We start from the raw sequence: 20,939 nt of genomic DNA on the forward strand, positions 1-20,939 counted from the left end.
TTGTTTCTTCATCTGATATCAGTCCCAGTGTGTCTACTGTAGTGTGAGCTTTTAACTGCATTGAGTGTAAACATTTGAACGTGTATGTTTTTTATGCATATGACCTCAAAATGCAAATTTACATTATCTGGTGTTCAACTAAAGAAACATTTTTTCCCCTAAAGTTGGAGGAAAGAGTGAATGTATTGTCCTTATTGAGAAATAATATGTATTAGTAGTCAATATGGAGCCTTCATAATGGATTTTCAAGGGCATGCTAGTCCATAGGTGATTTTTGCCTTATGTAGTTGTCTTTAGTCTCTAACTTCTGCGTAAGATGGGTCACCATTATTAGAATTGTCAATATGATAGGCTCTGAATCTATTTGTCCTGTTGCTTTTAACTTGAGAATCGAATTCAGAAGCTGGGGCTGTTGGTTCAATAGTTGAAGGATCTTAAAAAAAAAAAAAAACTCGTTGCCATCAAGTCAGTTCTAACTTATGGCAACCCCATGTGTTACAGAGTAAAACTGCTCCATAGGGGTTTCTTGGCTGTACTCTTAACAGTAGCAGATCGCAAGGCCTTTCAGCAGTACCTCTGAGTGGGTTCGAACTACCAACTTTTTACTCCTTAGGTTGACAAGGGGAGTGTTGGAATCTCCAGTTTGTTCAATTACTTTACCCTCTGCCTTAGGAGAAAGAACATCCTTAGGGAATCTATTTTGGGTCCATAATTTGAGTCAAGGATATTAGTTCTTTGATTTCTGTGAGATGATCTGTGGTCTTCAGGGCCATAATCTGCCCATCTTGAGGAACCTCGGAGCTATACGTCTTAGTTTCACATTTCTACATCCTCTTTTAGCTTCTGAAACACTCATGAATTCAGACTGAGTTCAATGTGATTAGCTATGGTTTTAGTATCAGTGTGGATGGTGTAGGGACATCTTCCATGTTTTTCTATATATCCATGGTTCAGCTCCCCTTCATGAATATGGATGTCTGTCAGCTGATCTGATGGGAATGAGTATCCCTGTAGTCCTAGAAGCTGTGCATGGTTTCTGTGCACCTAATACTGCTTCTGAGACAGTTACTATATATTACAGCAATTAAAGGAATGAAATGGTATTTCTAGACTATATAGAAATATAATGTGAGACATATAATTTAAAATTTTCTAGTAGTCACATTAAAAAAAACAGGTAAAATTAATTTTAATAATATATTTTGTTTAACCCAACCAGTTGCCATCAAGTATTCCAACTCACAGTGACCATATAGGACAGAGTAGAACTGTCGCATAAGGTTATCAAGACCGTAATCCTTACAGAAGCAGATCACCACATCTTTCTTCCACAGAGCCACTGGTGGGTTCAAACCGCCAACCTTTCAGTTTGCAGCAGAGCACTTAACCATTGTGCCACCAGGGCTCCCTTATTTAATCCAATATATTAAAAATATTATTTCAAGATGTAATCAATATAAAAACCAATAATAATGAAATACTTTTTTTATATTAAGTCTTTGAAATCCAGCATGTATCTTACACTTATACACCCTATCTCAATTTGTATACTACATTTTTAACAATTAAAGTAAAATGTTGTCCTATCAAAGCAACACCCATGTGTCTGTCAGTTTGTTGTACTGTGGGAGCTTGCATGTTGCTGTGATGCTGGAAGCTATGCCTCCGGTATGCAAACACCAGCAGGGTCGCCCATGGCAGACAAGTTTCAGCTGAGCTTCTAGACTAAGACAGATGAGGAAGAAGAACCTGGTGGTCTACTTCTGCAAAGAATTAGCCAGTGAAAACTTTATGAATAGCAATGGAACAGTGTCTGAAGATGAGCCCCTCGGGTTGGAAGGTACTTAAAGTATGACTGAGGAAGAGCTGCCTCGTCAAAGCAGAGTTGACCTTAATGACATGCATGGAGTCAAACTTTTTGGACCTTCTTTTGCTGAAGTGGCACAACTCAAAATAAGAAGAAACAGCTGCAAACATCCTCTAATGATTGGAACGTGGAATGTACAAAGTATGAATATAGGTGTCATAGGTTGAATTATGTCCCCCCAAAATATGTGTCAACTTGGTTAGGCCATGATTCCCATTATTGCGTGATCATCCTACATTTTGTGAATGTAATTTTATGTTAAAGAGAATTAGGGTGGGATTGTAACACCCTTACTAAGGTCACATTCCTGACCCAGTGTAAAGGGAGTTTCCCTGAAGCGTGGCCTGCACCACCTTTTATCTTACGTGAGATAAAAGGAAAGGGAAGCAAGCAGAGCGTTGGGGACCTCATAAACTCATCACTATGCAGTAGATTCCGACTCATAGTGACCCTATAGGACAGTGTAGAACTGTCCCATAGAGTTTCCAAGATGCATCTGGTGGATTCAAACTGCTAACCTTTTGGTTAGCAGCCATACCCTTTAACCACTACGCCACCACGGCTTCTGGGCACCTCATACCATCAAGAAAGCAGTGCTAGGAGCAGAGTGCATCCTTTGGACCGGGGTCCCTATATAGAGAAGCTCCTAGCCTGGGGGAAGATGGATGAGAAAGCTGACAGAGAGAGAAAGCCTTCCCTTGGAGCTAATACCCTAAATTTGGGCTTTACATTCTGTGAAGAAATAAATTTCTCTGTGTTAAAGCCATCCACTTATGGCATTTCTGTTAAAGCAGTACTAGATGACTAAGACAATAGGAAAATTGGAAATCATCAAAAATAAAATGGATCTCATAAATATTGATATTCTAGACATTAGTAAGCTGAAATGGACCTGTATTGGCCATTTTGAATCAAACAATCAGATGGTGTACTATGTCGGGAATGACATGAATGATGTTGCATTTATTGTCAAAAAGAACATTTCAGGATCTATCCTGAAGTACAGCGCCCTCAGTGATAGGATAATATCCATATGCCTACAAGGAAGACTAGTTAATATGATGATTATTCAAAATTTTCACGCCAACCACTAAGGCCAAAATTGAAGGTTTTTACCAACTTCAGCTGTTTGAAATTGATCGAACACTCAATCAGAATGCATTAATAATTACTGGTGATTAGAATGTGAAAGTTAGAAACAAAGAGGAAGGATCAGTAGTTGGAAAATATGGCCTTGGTGATAGAAACGATGCCAGCGATGGCATAATAGAATTTTGCAAGACCAAAGACTTCTTCATTGCAAATACCTTTTCTCAACAACATAAATGGTGACTATACATGTGGACCTCACCAGATGGAATACGCAGGAATCAAATCAACTACATCTGTGGAAAGAGACAATGGAAAAGCTCAATATCATCAGTCAGAACAAGACTGGGGCAGAACAGACCATCAGTTGTTCATTTACAAGTTCAAATTGAAACTGAAGAAAATTAGAACAAGTCCACAAGAACCAAAGTATGACTTTGAGTATATCCCACCTGAATTTAGAGACCATCTCAAGAATAGATTTGACCCATTGAACACTAATGACCAAAGACCAGATGAGTTGTGGAATGACATCAAGGACATCGTATATGAAGAAAGTAAAAGATATTAAAAAGAAAGAAAAGACCTAAATGGATGTTAGAAGAGACTCTAAAACTTACTCTGGAATGTCAAGTAGCTGAAGCGAATGGAAGAAATGATGAAGTAAAAGAGCTGAACAGAAGATTTCAAAGGGCTGCTTAAGTAGACAAAGTAAAGTATTATAATGACATGAGCAAAGATCTGGTGATAGAAAACTGAAAGGGAGGAACACACTCGGCATTCCTTAAGCTGAAAGAACTGAAGAATAAATTCAAGCCTCGAATTGCAATACTGAAGGTTTCTATGGGGAAAATATTAAACAACACAGGAAGCATCAAAAGAAGATGGAAGGAATACAGAGAGTCACCGTACCAAAAATAATTGGTCGACGTTCAACCATTTCAGGAGGTAGGATATTATCAGGAACCGATGGTTCTGAAGGAAGAGGCCAAGGTGCACTCAGGCATTGGTGAAAAAAGTCTCCAGGAATTGACGGAATACCAATTGAGATGTTTCAACAAACAGATGCAGAGCTGGAAGTGCTCGCTTGTCTATGCCAAGAAATTTGGAAGACAGCTACCCAGCCAACGGACTGGAAAAGATCCATATTTATGCCTATTCCCAAGAAAGGTGATCCAACCTAATACAGAAATTATCAAACGGTATCATTAATATCACATGCAAGCAAAATTTTGCTGAAGATAATTCAAAAGCACCTGTAGCAGTACATTGACAGAGAACTTCCAGAAATTCAAGCTGGCTTCAAAAGAGGTTGTGGAATGAGGGATATCATTGCTGATGTTGGATGGATTCTGGCTGAAAGCAGAGAATACCAGAAGGATGTTTACCTGTGTTTTATTGACTATGCAAAGGCATTTGACTGTGTGGATCATAACAAATTATGGATAACGTTGAGAAGAATGGGAATTCCAGAATACTTAATTGTGCTCATCAGGAATCTGTACATTGATCAACAGACAGTCGTTAGAACAGAGCAAGGGGATACAGCATGGTTTAAAGCCAGGAAAAGTGTGCGTCAGGTTTGTATTCTTTCACCATACCTATTCAGTCTGTTTGTTGGGCAAATAATCTGAGAAGCTGGGCTGTATGAAGAATGGTGCATCAGAATTGGAGGAAGACACATTAATAACCTGCGTTATGCAGATGACAGAACCTTGCTTGCTGAAAGTAAAGAGGACTTGAAGCACTTCACTGATGAAGATCAAAGACCACAGCCTTCAGTGTGGATTACACCTCAACATAAAGAAAATAAAAATCCTCACAACTGGACAAATAAGCAACATCATGATAAATGGAGAAAAGATTGAAGTTGTTAAGGATTTCATTTTACTTGGATCCATAATCAGTGCCCAGGGAAGCAGCCGTCAAGGCATGAAATGACACATTGCATTGGACACATCTGCTGCAAAAGACCTCTTTAGAGTGTTGAAGAGCAAAGGTGTCACCTTGAAGACTAAGGTGTGCCTGACCCAAGTCATTGTGTTTTCAGTCGCCTCATATGCATGTGAAAGCTGGACAATGAATAAGGAAGACTGATGAAGAATTGATGTCTTTGAATTGTGGTGTTGGCGAAGAATATTGAATATACCATGGACTGCCAAAAGATCGAACATACTTATCTTGGAAAAAGTACAACCAGAAAGCTCCTTAGAAGCAAGGATGGCGAGACTATGTCTCAAATACTTTGGACAGGTTATCAGGAGGCATCAGTCCCTGGTGAAGGATATCATGCTTGGTAAAGTAGAGGGTCAGTGAAAAAAAGAAGACCCTCAACGAGATAGATTGACACAGTGGCTGCAGTAATGGGCTCAAGCATAACAGGGATTGTGAGGATGGCACAGGACTGGGCAGTGTTTTGTTCTGTTTTGCATAGGGTCATTGTCTTAGTTATCTAGTGCTTTTATAACAGCAATACCACATGTGGATGGCTATAGCAAAGAGAAATTTATTCTCCCACAGTCTAGTAGGTTACAAGTCCAAATTCAGAGTGTCAGCGCCAGGGGAGGGCTTTCTGTGTCGGTCAGCTCTGGAAGAAGATCCTTGTCATTTTCTTCCCTTGGTCTGAGAGTATCTCAGCCCAGGAGCCTCAGGTCCAAAGGATGTGCTCTGCTCCTGCGGCTGCCTTCTTGATGGTATGAGGTTCCCACTCTGCTGGCTTCCCTTTTCTCTTATCTCTTGAGAGAGAAAAGGTGTTTCAGGCCACATCCCAGGGAAACTGCCTTTACATTGGATCAGGGAGGTGACCTGAGCAAAAGTGTTACATCCCACTGTAATTCCTTTAACCACAGGCAGAAATTATGATTTATAACACATAGGAAAATCACAAAATGGAAGACAACCACACGTGGCCCAACCAAGTTAATACACACTTTTTGGGGGGGACATAATTCAACCCATGACAGTCGTTATAAGTTGGAATTGACTCGATGGCACCTAACAACAACAATCCAAGCAATAAAGATATGTTTAATGGGAAAATATTTTATATTCCGTGTTTGGATTTAAATTTGTATTTAATTTAAAATTAAAGTTAAAAATTTAGTTCCTCAATCACACTAGGCACATTTCAGTTGTTCGGTAGCCACATGTGGTTAGTGGCCACCATATTGGACAGAGAAGCTCTAGAAAGCCAAGCATGTTTTTGTGATTAATTCGTGACTTTGTGTTTTTGGGAGTAAGCTAACTTTTCCTGAGACTACCAGGTAATTATTGTGTAGTCCTCCTTATCAGGTTTGATTGGCAGAGAAATTTCATCTCACATGTAAAGGCCTTCCAGCATAAGATTCTTATTTAGTATCAGAGTCAATTGCTATTTGAGGTGCCCTTCTGGCTTCTTTGGGTTGGAGTTTGGGAGGTTTTTCAACTGTGTTCACTCTAAATTATCTAGGAAACGGCTCAGGAAGGAGCCCTACTTGAACAAACCTCTCAGAATATTGTTTAGGCTGTTTTGCTAGGGCCAGGAGAACAGAATGGCACGACTCAGTCTCAGATAAGTCTGCTGATTTCAGTAGCTTTGGAGGCTCAGGTTAAAGTGATAGGGTCTGAACCAGCCAGTGGACTGTGCAGGAGATTTTGGTGGGTGCAGATGGTTCCTTACAACAGAGAGTCTCCCATACATCCTCTGTTGTCTTGGTCATCAAGGGCTGCTATAACAGAAATAACACAAGTGGATGGCTTTAACAATGAGAAGTTTATTCTCTAACAGTCTAGTAGGCTAGAAGTCCGAATTCAGGGTGCCAACCCCAGGGGAAGGTTTTCTCTCCTTGTCGGCTCTGGAGGAAGGTCCTTGTGATACATCAGTCTTCCCTTCATCTGTGAGCATCTCAGCGCAGGAACCTCAGGACCAGAGGACACACTTTGCTCCCGACAGTGCTTTCTTGATGGTATGAGGTACCCATGTCTCTCTCCTCACTTAAGTTTGGCTTAAGACACTGCCTAACCTGGTAGATCTCATCAGTGTCACTGCCACTAATCCATCTCATTACATCATAGTGATAGGATGTACAACACATAGGGAAATCACATCAAATGACAAAATGGTAGACAGTCATACAATACTGGGAATCATGACCTAGCCAAGTTGACAGATATTTTTGGGGGACACAGTTCTATCCATGACATCTGGGTAAAAGGAAAGAACCCCTTTCTGCAACTTCTTTAATTCCTAAGAGAGAACAGGCCAGGATTTTTCTGGTTCATGGAAGATCCTTTGCCTAACGAACTGAGTGGTGTAAGACTGGTCCCAGGTCAGAGAATCTGTGTAAGTCAGAGATTGCAAACTGTTAGCCCAAAGAATGAATTTGCCCTGTAGATGGATTTGGTTTGAAATATACAGTTTTTGTTTTGGAATTTTTGTTTGTTTCCTTGCTGTTAAATTAGTAGGCAACATCTAAAATTCAGGAGATGTCACCTTAAAAGATTTCCAAATTCCTTTGAAAAATTAGAGGCCTCTGATAGTGCTGGGCCAGCGAGGATTGGCTGGAGCTCAGTAGTGATTGCTGTCCCCATAGATGGGAAAAATTCAGCCCTCTGAATTTTATTTCCTTTTTCTTTTTCCCTGCTCTCCTTTGCCTTTAGTTCTTTCTCTGATTTTTTTTTTTTCTTTTATCAATACATATGAATAAAATGATTATCTTTTTTGGGAGTAGTAAAAAACAGATTCATCTGCATCACTGTATATATCTGTACACATATTTTATAGTTTTTACTTAGGGAATATGCAGAACAGGTTTCAGGAAAACTAAACAGCAGGAATGTAACAAAAAGTACAGCAGAATACAAGAGAAAGGGTGGAGGAAACTGCTAGAAAGTCTTTAACTTATACTGATGTCTTATTTATCTAATGCTACTATAACAGAAATGCCCCAAGTGGATGGCTTTAACAAAGAGAAATTTATTTTCTAACAGTTTAAGACGCTAGAAGTCTGAATTCAGAGCGCTGGCTCTAGGGGAAGGCTTTCTCTGTTGGCTCAGGAGGAAGGTCCTTGTCTCTTCAGCTCCTTCTTCCTGGTTCCGTAGAGATCTCCATGTGCCTTTGCATCTATCTTACCCCACCTCTGCTTCTTTGGCTTGCTTGTTTAATCTTTTTTATATATCTCAAAAGAGATTGACTCAAGACATACTCTACACTAATCCTGTCTTACCAGCACAACACAGACAACCCATTCCCGAATGGGATTGTAACCACAGGCATAGAGGTTAGGATTCACAACTCATGCTTTTTGGGGACACAATTCAATCCATAACATGCTGTCCTTTTGCCCCCCAAAATTCATGTCTTTCCCACGTGCAAAACATATTCATCCCCTAACATCATCTCAAAAGTCTTAAATCAACTCTAAGTTTGAAATTTCATCTTCTGAATCATCTAAATCAAATAAGGGTGAGACTTTAGGGATATACCATCCTGGGGTAAAATTCCTCTTCATCTGTGAACCTGTGAAATCTAGAATACAAGTTATCTGCTTCCAAAATGTAGTGGTAGAATAGGTACAGGGTAGACATTTTCATTACAAAGGGAAGAAATTGGAAGGAAAGAAGGGGTAATGGACCCCCAGCAAGTGCAAAACCCACAGAACAGTTTACGTTAACTCTCAAGGCTTAAAACTGATCCCGTCTTCTCTGAGACCATCTCGGCAATGATCCCGCCCTCCAAACTCTAATTCCACCTCATTCACATCACAGAGGTAGGATTTACAACACAAAGGAAAATTATATCAGATGACACAATACTGGGAATCATGGACTAGCCAAATTGACACATATTTTTGGGGGACGCAATTCAGTCCATGGCAGTTAGATATAGTTGCTATAACAAAGAGTTATAAGACAAAAAAGTCTGAGCAGTCTAGGCAAGTAGGACATCTGTGCTCTGTGGAGCCACTCAGGAACCCAGAATCTTTATATCTTTTTGTTTCATCATTATTTAGGGCTTTGTCCTAATCTGTTTGGTCAAAGGTAGGCCCCTGTCAAGAAGATATTCTAGCGTAAAAAAGGGGGAAGCAGATAAAGTCCAGGGCAAAGAATTTCCTTTTAAGTAAGTGAGGTACTTATTTACTTCTGTGTACATCTCACAGGTAGGATCACTTGACAACACTTGCCATCAAGGGAGGCTAGGAAATGTAGTCTCATACAGGCTGACCATTTGGCTAGGAAGAAGAGGAAAACCTTAATGACAAGCAGCCTACTACAGTCTGCCCCTTTGTCCACCTAAATATCCATGCGTACCCTTCTTCCTACCTGTTGAAAACACTCCTACCTCCCTTCCACAAAGAAGACAACCCAAGGTCTCACTCGTTTCATTAGTCTGGGCTTGCTGAGGGCTATGTAGTACTTTCCGTCAGATCTGCAAGACCTATAAACAAAACACAGCTCTCTGCTCTTCCCCCACTGCTTCCACACACACCCAACATACAGTGATATATCTGAAAGAGGACAACAGTAATAAAATCTCCCATTTGGGAAAGTAAGCAGGGAGAAACAGAGCAGTCTCTATACTCAGCAGGAGCAATGACGATCCCTTGCCCTGTCAGTGGAGTAATATCCTTAGTTCTGCTTTTTGGTAAGAATGCCTGTGTCTGTAACAGTATGACTGCTTTCTTTACTGTCTGAGTGTTTCTTCCTTGTATTAACCTCAATGGCCACATCTGAAGTTAGTACTGAGAGGACAGTTTGCCCACTTTGTATGATAAACAGTTTTCATAACCTGCTTCCTGCAGGTTTGCTAGTGTGCAAGTTACACAGTCACAGACTTACACACTAGCTTACAGTTTCTTTGACAAATACAACTCTCAAAAACGTAGTAGGATACTTATATGTTAGCCTCCATTCATTCAGTGTGTCAGTATCCATACCAGAGTTCTTTTCTGGACATAGTTCTTAAGCCTGCCTCATTTATTGCCTTCTGTGCACCACCACTTTCTCTCATTTTAGTGGCTTTGTCTTGAAGCAACCTCAAATAACAAGTATTTATACAAAGCTGGATCCCCTTTTTTGGTCAGCTAAAACCAAAACCCATTGTCAGTGAGTCAAGTGGAACTCACAGCAACCCTATAAGACAGAGCAGAACTTCCTCATAGGGTTTCCAAGAATCTTTATGGAAGCAGACTGCCACATGTATCTCCTGCATAGCCGCTGGTGGGTTCGAACTGCTGATCTTTCAGTTAGCAGTCGAGCACTTAACCACTGTGCCACCAGGGCTGCTTCTTGTTTGGTCATGAAGTCTTAAAAATAAGGCCTATGAGAAAGGTACTAATTAACAGTCTCATCTGATGTTCCGAGTCTTGAAGTAGTTGGCATCAAGGTCCTGCATTTCTGCCCTCTTTTCTATTTCCTATCCATCTTTCCTTGCAAACTGGTCAGTTCTTGCCCAAGTAAATATAGCAAAAAGAACCCCCAAAACACACCTATGTTGTGGCTATGGGCTTTTTATGGCCACCTAGTCAATAAGTGGAAACCCTGGTGGCGTAGTGGTTAAGAGTTATGGCTGCTAACCAAAAGGTCGGCAGTTCAAATCCACCAAGCACTCCTTGGAAACCCTATGGAGCAGTTCTGCTCTGTCCTGTAGGGTTGCTATGAGTCGGAATTGACTTGAGGGCAACAGGTTTGGGTTTTTTTTTTTGGTAGTCAATAAATTACTGTAGGCAATAGTTTTTGTTTTTGATTTGTTTTAATTATAGTACTTTATCGTGTTTCTAGTAGAAGTTTACACAGGATATTAGGTTCCTGTTTGACAATTTCTGTACATTCTGTTCAGTGATGTTGGTTACATATTTCACAATGTGTCAACATTCTCATTATTTCTGCTCTGGTTGTTCCATTTCCATTAATGTAGCTTCCCTGCCCCCCCTTACTTTCTCTCATCTTTGCTTTAAGGTAAGTATTGACCTATTGGTCTCATATAGATGATTTTTTTTAAATTGTGCTTTAGATAAAGGTTTACAGAGCAAATTAGTTTTTCATTAAACAACACACATATTGTTTTGTGACATTGGTTGCCAAGACCACGACATGTCAACACTCTTCCCTTCTCGACCTTGGGTTCCCCATTTTCAGCTTTCCTGTCCCTTCCTGCCTTCTCGTCCTTGTCCTTGGGTTGGTGTGCCCATTTAGTCTTATTTTGTTTTACGGGCCTATCTAATTCTGGCTGAAGGGTGAACCTTAGGAGTGACTTCAGTAGTGAGTTAAAAGGATGTCCAGGGTCCATACTCTCAGTTTCTCCAGTCTCTGTCAGACCAGTAAGTCTGGTCTTTTTTGTGAGTTAGAATTTTTGTTCTACATTTATCTTCAGCTCTGTCTGGGACCCTCTATTTTGATCCCCGTTAAAGCAGTCAGTGGTGGTAGCCAGGCTCCATCTAGTTGTGCTGGACTCATTCTGGTGGAGGCTGTGGTAGTTGTAGTCCATTAGTCCTCTGGACTAATTTTTCCGTTGTGCCTTTGGTTTTCTTTATTCTCCCTTGTTCCAGACAGGGTGGAACCAGTAAAGCATCTTAGATGGCCGCTCACAAGCTTTTAAGACCCCTGTAGGTAGAAGTTTTTATGAAATCTTTTACTCCAACATAATAAGAGTACTAGTATTCTAGCAGTTACCTATTTCCCTATTGCCTGCTACCTAATTCCTAAGCCAGTGCTACCTATTTTAGGATTTTGTTACGGCAGCATCCTAATTCTGGTATTAATTTCTGTATTAAGGAATAGGCCAAGCTGCTGTAATAGGGATCCAAAATTAAAATGACTTAGATGAGAAAAACTTATTTCTCTTTCACATAATAGACCTACTGATTTAGGTGGTGTGAGATACAAGTAGGAGTAAGAGTAAAACATCAGAACCTAACTTCAGGGGGAAATAATGACCAGGATCAGTCCAAAGCTGATCTCTATGAGGTGGAGGTCAGAGATACCTCCACTCGTTCAACCTCTTTACCAATTCTGACACCAGCTGTCCCTCCCACTGCACTCTTTACTTCTCTCCTGGGTTCGATAATCCATTGTAGTGGCCATACAAAACTTACAGACCATACTTACAGGTAAGTGGTTTATTGAGTAACAGAGTACAACTCGGGATCAGGATCAATAGGCAACAACTTAGAAATCCAGATCAGGAAGCATGTAGGCAAAGACTCCCTTCTTCACTGCAGGACAGCTCTCAGCTTCCCTTGACTATGTAGTCTTCCTCTTGGTCCACTGAGGACAGGCTCCTCTCTCAGCTGCCTCAGGACAGGCTCCTCTTCCACCCCCTTAGGACAGGCTCCTCTTGGCCTTGAGGCCTGTGTTACTGGTTCTTTCCTGGGCCTGCTGCTACTGGCTCTGCTGCTGGGCTGTTTCTGGGCCTCTCACTGTCTTCAGTGTTACAGCCCTTGACCTGTGTTACAGGCTCTTTTTGGAGGTTCCTTGCCTTCTCTCTCTGCTTCTTCTCTCTTCTTTGTTACTCCTGCTTCTTCCTGCTTCTTTCTGTCTGAAAAACCTCTGTGAGGCTGGCTGCTTCAGTCTACAAACTCGTTGCTAATTTCAAGGCGTGGCCCTTCCACCAGGGCCACAAACTGAACTGACAGATCCCCTCTTGGTAGGCCACAGACACTTCATTTGCGTGGTCTATAGTCACTTCATTTGTATAATCCATTGACCAATCCCTGCAGGGTGCATACCAATCACAGGGCAGGCTGTAGCCCAGTGCCAGACAAAAAATCAAGTTGTTTGCAGCTTACTCAGGAAATGTCAATCATCCTGGACAAAAGTAACAAACTCTCTAGGGTGAAAACTAGGACAAAGGTAACTCCGCAGGGCTTAGTGGGAAAATCCCTTGTTTTTCCGAAGAACCAAGGCAAAAGGCCACATAAAGGAACTCATTTCACCACAGGTGGTGAAGGTGCTGTGTTCCATAAAGGAAGTGAAGACATGAGGAAAGTATGTTGGACCTGAGACTCAGATCATTATCCATGGTTTACCCATAATGCTGTACTTACGTATTTATCTCTTCCTGATAGATAGTGAGCTATTTGAGCTCAGGAACTTAACGCTGTGTCTTGTGCCTATTGAAATTCCTTGCCTGTAGTGAGCGTTCGATAAATGTTTTAATGAATGAATACCTGTTTTATATCTGAGTAAGTTAAGGCATCAAGACTTGTCCAAACTTGACTCAGAGGCAGAACCAGAGCATGATTTAAACCTTGCATGTAAGAATATGTGTACAGGAGAAGCTATATTAAATAAGGTGTTTTCATGAAATGGAGAATATCTTATATAAAACATGGTTTTGATCTCCTTAGAAATAGTTACTATAAAATATTGTTATGTGATTGTTAACATGTAAAGCAATTGTGGAAGTTGAATATAGGAGTTATGATGGAGAGAAGAAAAAAATCTATGTAGAAGAGTGAATGTAACACAATCTTTATTCTGACATGTTACATTCACTCTTCTACATGTTACCTAAAAAAATTATAACAGTAAACGATACTTTTCTTTAACTTAAGCAATATTTGAGATGTGAGAAAAACTGTTCATAGCATATTTAGGTATCTCTTTTTTAATCAAAATATTTGAAATAGCTCATAGCAGTATTAAAAAATATACGTACATACACACAGAGAAATCACCTACTCAACTCAGCCATTTAAAAATGATAATCTTTACATCTTAATAGTTTATAATGTTCTGAGTGTTTGTGAAGATTTTTTCTGAGCTAATAAACTTAGAAAGTACTCCTTGTAATACTGTACTTTAAAGTATATGTAAGTAAATCCTTAACAGAGATCCAATAGGTAATATTGACATCAGACTGAATGAAAATCTCCAAAACTTATTCCTAAGCCTATGGAGGGTATAGATCTTTTAAATAATTGAGACTACTAAGTAACAAAGTCTAGGTTTCCTTAAAATGGACTTTTTTTTCGTCTACCATTTGAGATGTTATTTTTTTTCTCATAGGAGGAAAAATACTTTTTTAACAACAAGAATCAGTAACTGGAAGTACAAGATTCGTTACTTAATAATGTTAAAATGAAGTTTTGATCAGCAGAGGTAAGAATATGGCATTTCCTTTGCATTTAATTCATAGTAGATCAAAATAGTTCCCTAATTGCAGTGAAGAACTATTTCAGAGACTGTGAAGGGTGTGAGATTTTATCCTACTTGTAAGCTAACAAGCTAGCCTGCTACAGTGCCATGGATGTCGGCAGAAGACATGGTACTCCTAGATCAAAGTCAAAGATGGTTTATACTCGCAGCAATAGTAGTAAACCAGAGTACTAGAATTTGTACTGGTTCCCCAAGCCTCATTTCTCACAGTGCTATGAAAAGAATGCCAGATGACATCTGCCTATAAGTAAACATTATTATAGGAGAGGAAACCTGAGCTAAGGGAACCTATGTCTTTTATAACAGACAATAAGCCTGCCTGACCTTTGGTTTGGAGGGAGACTTCACCATATGACGCAGTAATCAGATCTGTCCTTTGTTCTAGAGTAAGGCACTATTTCTATCTTCTAAGAGAGTAGCTATACAAACATTTTTGTAAAGAGAGTTCAGAGGAAAGTGCTTGCAAGACATGGAAAAACATCAGAGACCCTTGGAAAACTGTCTTTGAACACTTTCTTACCTTAAATTGTTTTTTTAAAACATGCATTATTGATTAGAGTAATTGTTACCATGCTTTTTTTGAAAATAGTAAATGAGATGGAAACCACCTAAATACCCAACAATAGGAGACTATTCAAATTATATGTTCACAGTCTAATAGTTAATTAATCATAAATTTGTAAAACTGCATTTATTGACATAGGTGTTCATAAAAAATAAAGCAAAATAAACAGTTTACAAAATGTACATGTGTTTTGATCCCACTTTAATAAAAATTGTACAGATGTACTCACATATGAAGAATATATACTAAATTATATATTTCAAAGAATAGAATTGTGGATATTTTTCCTTTTTGCATATCTATATTTTTAAACCCTTTGAAAATGAACACTTGGCTTTTGTAATGAGGGAAAAAAATCTTTTTTTTTTTTTTTTAATTTAAAAATGAAAAGTCATTTAAGAACTATTTCTTCATCTAAAAGAAAAATGTTTCATGAATTTAAATGGGAATTATAGAATGTTGATTCTTTTTTTGCCTGTAGAATTGCCTTTATGTAAAATGTAGAGCTAGAAGAGAGAATTTGGTAACTTGACTAAAGAAAAAGTTATTATCTATCATAGGTAAAGCCAAGAGTTCCTTTTAGTAATTTTCTATATTATTTATTATCACATGGATGTCATCAAGGGAAACAAATCTTAGAAAAAGCACTCTGACAGGACAAATCTTATAGAGAGTAGTGCTACTTAGTGAGTACAGGCTCTGATGCTATTTAGATGTGTGAGGCTAAGTTAGGTATGTTGGACTAATTAGCTTCATTTTTATTTCATGTCTATATATTATGCTCTAAAATATGTTTAAATGCGAGTGTTTTTGTAAGCTGGCTTTTTTGTGTGTGTTTGCTTCTCATGATTTTTTTCCTCCTTCTTTAACCAAGGTGCTGTTACCAGATTTGTTGTCTGGGTATCAATTAAAAATGACTGAAGTTCAAGCAATGGTAGAATTCTCCGTGGAGCTAAACAAGTTCTACAATGTGGATTTATTTCAGAGAGGGTGTGTATTTTAATGTGAAAACTGTATATTTTGCATAAGACACACAGTTTTTATTTAAATTTATCGTATACTTTTGTTCCAGCAGATATAAGGAGTGAAAAGACAATGAGTTATGTTCAAATAATTATTTCTCAGATAAATTTTATTTTTTAAGTCACTATTTGGGCATTATTCATATGGATTTAATGATAATGTTGGATATATTTAACATGTGTTTATGAATTTCACTGTACTGAGCACTGAGAGGACTTTAATGAACTTTTATTTTTTAAGTCACTATTTGGGCATTATTCATATGGATTTAATGATAATGTTGGATATATTTAACACGTGTTTATGAATTTCACTGTACTGAGCACTGAGAGGACTTTAATGAAAATGTTTAAGGTTCATTTGTGCTCTTTAAAAGCTTATAGTGTAATGGGGAAAATAAAATATACAAACAAATAGCTAAATAGACACACAAAACATACATAATGAAGCTCCAGTAAGTATATGTAAGAAGTGTTCCAGGAATTAGAACAAAAGGACATCATTGTGGGTTAGTATGTTAGGACATTGGCATAGTGGTTAGGAGCTACATCTGCTAACCAAATGATTAGCAGTTTGAATCCACCAAGCACTCCTTGGAAACTCGATGGGGCAGTTCTGCTCTGTCCTATAGGGTCACTATGAGTCGGAATCAACTCGATGACAATGGGTTTGCTCTTTCAGTTTTGGATGTTAGGACGGACATTATGGAGGGGTAGGACCAAAGTACAGATAAGACTTGAATAAGCAGAAGATAAGGGGAAAAATCCTTTTAGTAGGATACAGCAGCATGAATCAAATCTTGCAAATAGGAACATATTATTTTCAAGAATATTTAGGAGTTCAGATATTCTCTAGGAGAATAGCAGAAAAAAAGGTAGTAAAGGTAGTAAAGAAGAGATTATGTTTGTTATGAGCTTTGAATGTCCAGAGAAGAGTTGGCATGAGCATATGGGTAACCATTGGTGTTTTCCAAGTAAGTATAAAATTATCATTATTACAATAAGCATTTGCTAACATGGTGAAGATGATGATATATTAGATTGATGACTGGGTAAAAGAAATAGAGGTATGGGGAACAGTTTATAGGTACTTGCAGTAACCAAAGATGTAAACCCAGAAGTGTGTTCTAAGAGTGGTGGTTGTGAGGCCGTGACTACAGAGCGGGGAGAGTGAGAGAGACCGTCTTTTGTTTTTTTTTGGCTTTACTTTACCACTTTGTTGAAAAAACAAAAACCGCTCCGCTCCGCTCCACTCCGCTGTACATAGTCTCATGTCTCTCAGCAGGTCAGCCTGAGTTTTGTACTCATGACAGAGGCAGGGGTTCAAGAAAGAAAGCAGAGAATGGAAAAAAGCCCCACGAACTAGCACACTATTCCACTGCATTCTGTTGGCCAAGCAAGCCTCCAGCCAGGCCAGTACAGGCTGGTTATTCTTTTGCCAGTAAAACTCACTTTAAAAACTTTGTGGGCTTTCTATGTGTCTGACATAGTCCCTCCCATGCTCTAAAACCCACACCCACAATTGTTTTTTGAAACTTTCCTGCTTTCTTTTTTTTTTTACTTGGGGAGAAAAATTTGTTGGGATCGTTCTCTTAAACTTCTTCCTAAAGCCCTTTTGGCAAGCACTGCCTTAATTCATTTAGAGGTCCTAACAAAGGAACTTAACAGCCGCACCCTTGATTTGATCTTTGCCCATGCATTTCTTTTCTTTTTTTTTTTATTGTGATTTAGGTGAAAGTTTACAGAGCAAGTTAGTTTCTCATTCAAAAATTTATACACAAATTGTTTCATGACATTGGCTGCAATCCCGCATTGCATCAGCACTCCCCTTTTCCCTTTCCACCCTGGGTTCACCATGTCCCTTCGTCCAGTTTTCCTGTCCCCTCCCACTTTCCCATCTTTGTTCCTGGGTAGGTGTTGCCCATTCCATCTGGTATACCTGATTGATCTAAGGAGCACATTCCTCACATGTGTTATCATTTGTTTTATAGGCCTGCCTAATCTTTGGCTGAAAGGTGAACTTCAGGAGTGGCTTCAAGTCTCAGAAGGGTTTCTGCGGGGCATAGTCTTGGGGGTTCCTCCAGTCTCTGTCAGACCAGTAAATCTGGTCTTTTTTGTAAATTTGATCATTTGTTCTATATTTTTATGCTGCTCTGCCTGGGACCCTCTGTTGTAATCCCAGCCAGAGCAGTTGGTAGTGGTGGCTGTGTACCATCTAGTTTTTCTGGTCTCAGGGTCATGTAGGCTGTGGTTCATGCGGTCCATTAGTCCTTTGGACTCATTGCTCTGTTGGGTCTTTAGTATTTTTCCCTCTCCTTTGCCCCAGACTAGAAGAGACCAATAGTTGTCCTGCACTTCATTTTATTTTGAAAATCATTTGGGAGACTGGGGATAAAAGTTTTATTTTCTAACCCAGCAAGCCCTGGTCCTTCTGTACCAAAACACCAAACCAAAGCCGTTGCTGTCCAGTCGATTCCGACTCATAGCGACCCTATAGGACAGAGTAGAACTGCCCCAAAGAATTTTCCAAGGAGCACCTGGTAGATCTGAACTGCCTACCTTTTGGTTAGCAGCCAAACTCTTAACCACTATGCCACCAGGGTTTCCCGGTCCCTCTATATTCCCTCTAAATTCTGCTTGTAAAATAACTGGTTCTTTCTTTAGCTCATCTCTTTTTTTATACACCTTATCATACTTAACTAGCTGCGGTTAGCTGATATTTTCGGCATTCTGCCTAGAAATTAGCTTACGCAAGTCCAAAAGTTTCTTAGCTACATTTTTAAACTTCTTTATTGTAGGCTGCGTATTTATAAAAAGCTTCATCACCATAACATGGGCTACCATTTTTTAGTCTCTTATAGTTTCCTCCTTATTGTTATAGTCTTTGTAACTATTATTTTGGGCTCGAAGTCAATGCCACATATTTTAAGTTTTTATTATGGTGCCTACCACTTCTAGGTACCAATTAATGTTTTAGCTATTTATTGTCACAAAATGGAGCTAACAACAAAACACAAAGCCTCAGTGGCATTACAATAATGAACATTTATTTTTGCTCCCGAGTGTATAGATCAGGTGAATGATTCTGCTGGTCTGGGCTAGCTTGACTAAAATTTGCTGGGCTTGCTTACGAATCCACAGTTAGCTGGCTAGTTTGCTAACTGATGCAAAATGGCCTTTTCTGGACTGACTCAGCTCTGTGTCACTGTCTCTTATCTTTTAGCTTGTTCTCATGGTGGAAGCAGGGGTTTGATGAAAGAAAGAAACCATGCTAGAAGACCTCTTAAAACCTAGGCTTAGATATGGCACACTGTCATCTCCACCACCCTGCATTGGACAAAACAAATGATAAGGCCAGCCTAGATGTAAGGGGTAGGGAACTACACTTCACTTCCTAATGGACATCGTGGTGTAAGGGCATGGAGACAGGGAAGGACATTTTTGGAATCAGTCTACCACAATGCCTTAAATGTTTTGTTTTCTGATTTCTGAGAGACATTTAGGGAAATAAAAGGATTTAATAACTGATGCCATATGGGGGTGATACTCAGAAAAAAATATTAAAAATTATGTATGTAGAGGCATGAAATAACATGATGTTTTGGATTACTTTGAAATGGTTCAGCAAAGAAAAAAGATATAAATGAATCACATGGGAAAATCTTTTTAATTGTTGAAACTGGGCACTGGGTATTATACTATATTCTCTACTTTTGTGCAAATTTTGAATTTTTGAAAAGAAAATTTTAGAGGATAATACTGAATTTTAAATCTCAGTGGCTTGGACAATATTGGTAATACTGGAAGAATTACGGAAGTTGAATGGGATGAGTAGAGGCTTCTTGTTTGGAGACATATAGCTTGACTTGCTTTTTTGCAAAAATATTTTCAAGGATTAATTATACTCTTCTTTCTATTCTGATTTATCTTTAAAGGATCTGTTTAAAATAGACTCAGCAGCAGTAGGTTTGGGTTTTTATGCTATTTATTGAGCCCTTACTACCTCTGCCTGTTAAGCCAGTTCACAGGACGATTGTATAAAGTTTGTGTTTGGCTACTATGCTAAATAACGGTCAGCTTTGATAGATAAACAAATTTGCCAACATTTAAATAATAAAAAAAACCAACAACAAATATTTAAATATTAGGAAATTAAAAAATGAATGTTATCTTTTCCAATGTCTTCCCTAATATATGATGTGATTTGCTTAAGAGAATGAAATAAGAAATGTAAAATTTTATAAGTATTCCAATGAAATACTTAGATATTTTAAAAATAGTATCAGTAAATGTTTTACTGAATAGTATTGAAATTAAAGTCCAATGAGGGTTAAATGGAAATGGAATGTGAGGAAACAATTCTTTCATGTGTTTAGTGGCAGTCCTTTCCTTGCTTTATTAAATATTTTAGTGTCTAATTTTGCTACCATTGTTGTTACATAGTAACGAAGTAGAACTGATTAGAAAGTGCCTAAACTGCAGGCAGGTACAGAACAGAGAGAACATGTTACATTTTATAGGTTTGTTTTCCTTAAATGTGATTTCCAAAAGCTAAATGCTTAAAAAAAAAAAAAAATTCAGTATTGAGATTGGCTTTGGAGACTAGTTTAAGCTAGAAAACAAATTGCTTGCTTAGGTTAGTGAAAAGTGATTATTTGAAAATCAGTTACTGCATTTGCAAGGTAGTTTTCATATATGCGTAGTTTCCTCTGACGTTTATTTTATATTTAAAGGTATAATATAAAAAATATAAAATTGATGATTTCAAGTAGAACAATGTTATTCTTTTGACTGAAAAAAATCAGATATTTATGCAATTTGTGAAACCACTTTACTCAATAAAATCATGTTAATTTTACCTCTCGCAATTTTGTATCTTGACAAGGTGTTGTATATAATCGATACTACAAATAATTGAGTTCTTAGAAACAGAGGATAGAAAGAGAATAAATTAAAATTCACACATTTTTTTAGCTACTAGCTTTAAAGTTCTTATTTTTCACACCAAAACAAATACGTTCATATTTTCCAACAATGAGGAAAATAACATGTTTAATTTTTTTTCCTATTCTATTCACCTGTGAGCCGGTGTTTTTGTGGCCCTTTGCAACTTTCTTTCCTGAATACCATTCTTCATCATGAAGCTTAACAAAAGATTGTAAATAGCCATTCCTATTTCCTTATATCCCCCTGCTTAAGATGGTTCTTTAAAATAGTTTTTTGCTTAACAGGATGTGGGAAATAAATAAGGTATGAAATA

General features: G+C 38.4%; 1 protein-coding gene across 5 annotated transcripts in view; it reads left to right on the forward strand.

The window, feature by feature from the left end:
* FAM135A (family with sequence similarity 135 member A) overlaps positions 1-20,939 on the forward strand; it is a 130,718-nt gene that overhangs the window by 9,293 nt on the left and 100,486 nt on the right. For all 5 annotated transcript variants that reach the window (XM_049895111.1, XM_049895155.1, XM_049895120.1 and 2 more), the window contains exons 2-3: positions 13,943-14,035; positions 15,532-15,647. In XM_049895111.1, the coding sequence (XP_049751068.1) occupies positions 15,571-15,647 (77 nt within the window). In that variant the 5' untranslated portion in view covers positions 13,943-14,035; positions 15,532-15,570. The remainder of the gene's footprint in view (positions 1-13,942; positions 14,036-15,531; positions 15,648-20,939) is intronic.

This window comes from Elephas maximus, chromosome 1 (assembly GCF_024166365.1).
Source record: "Elephas maximus indicus isolate mEleMax1 chromosome 1, mEleMax1 primary haplotype, whole genome shotgun sequence".
In the NCBI taxonomy this organism is placed as follows: domain Eukaryota; kingdom Metazoa; phylum Chordata; class Mammalia; order Proboscidea; family Elephantidae; genus Elephas; species Elephas maximus.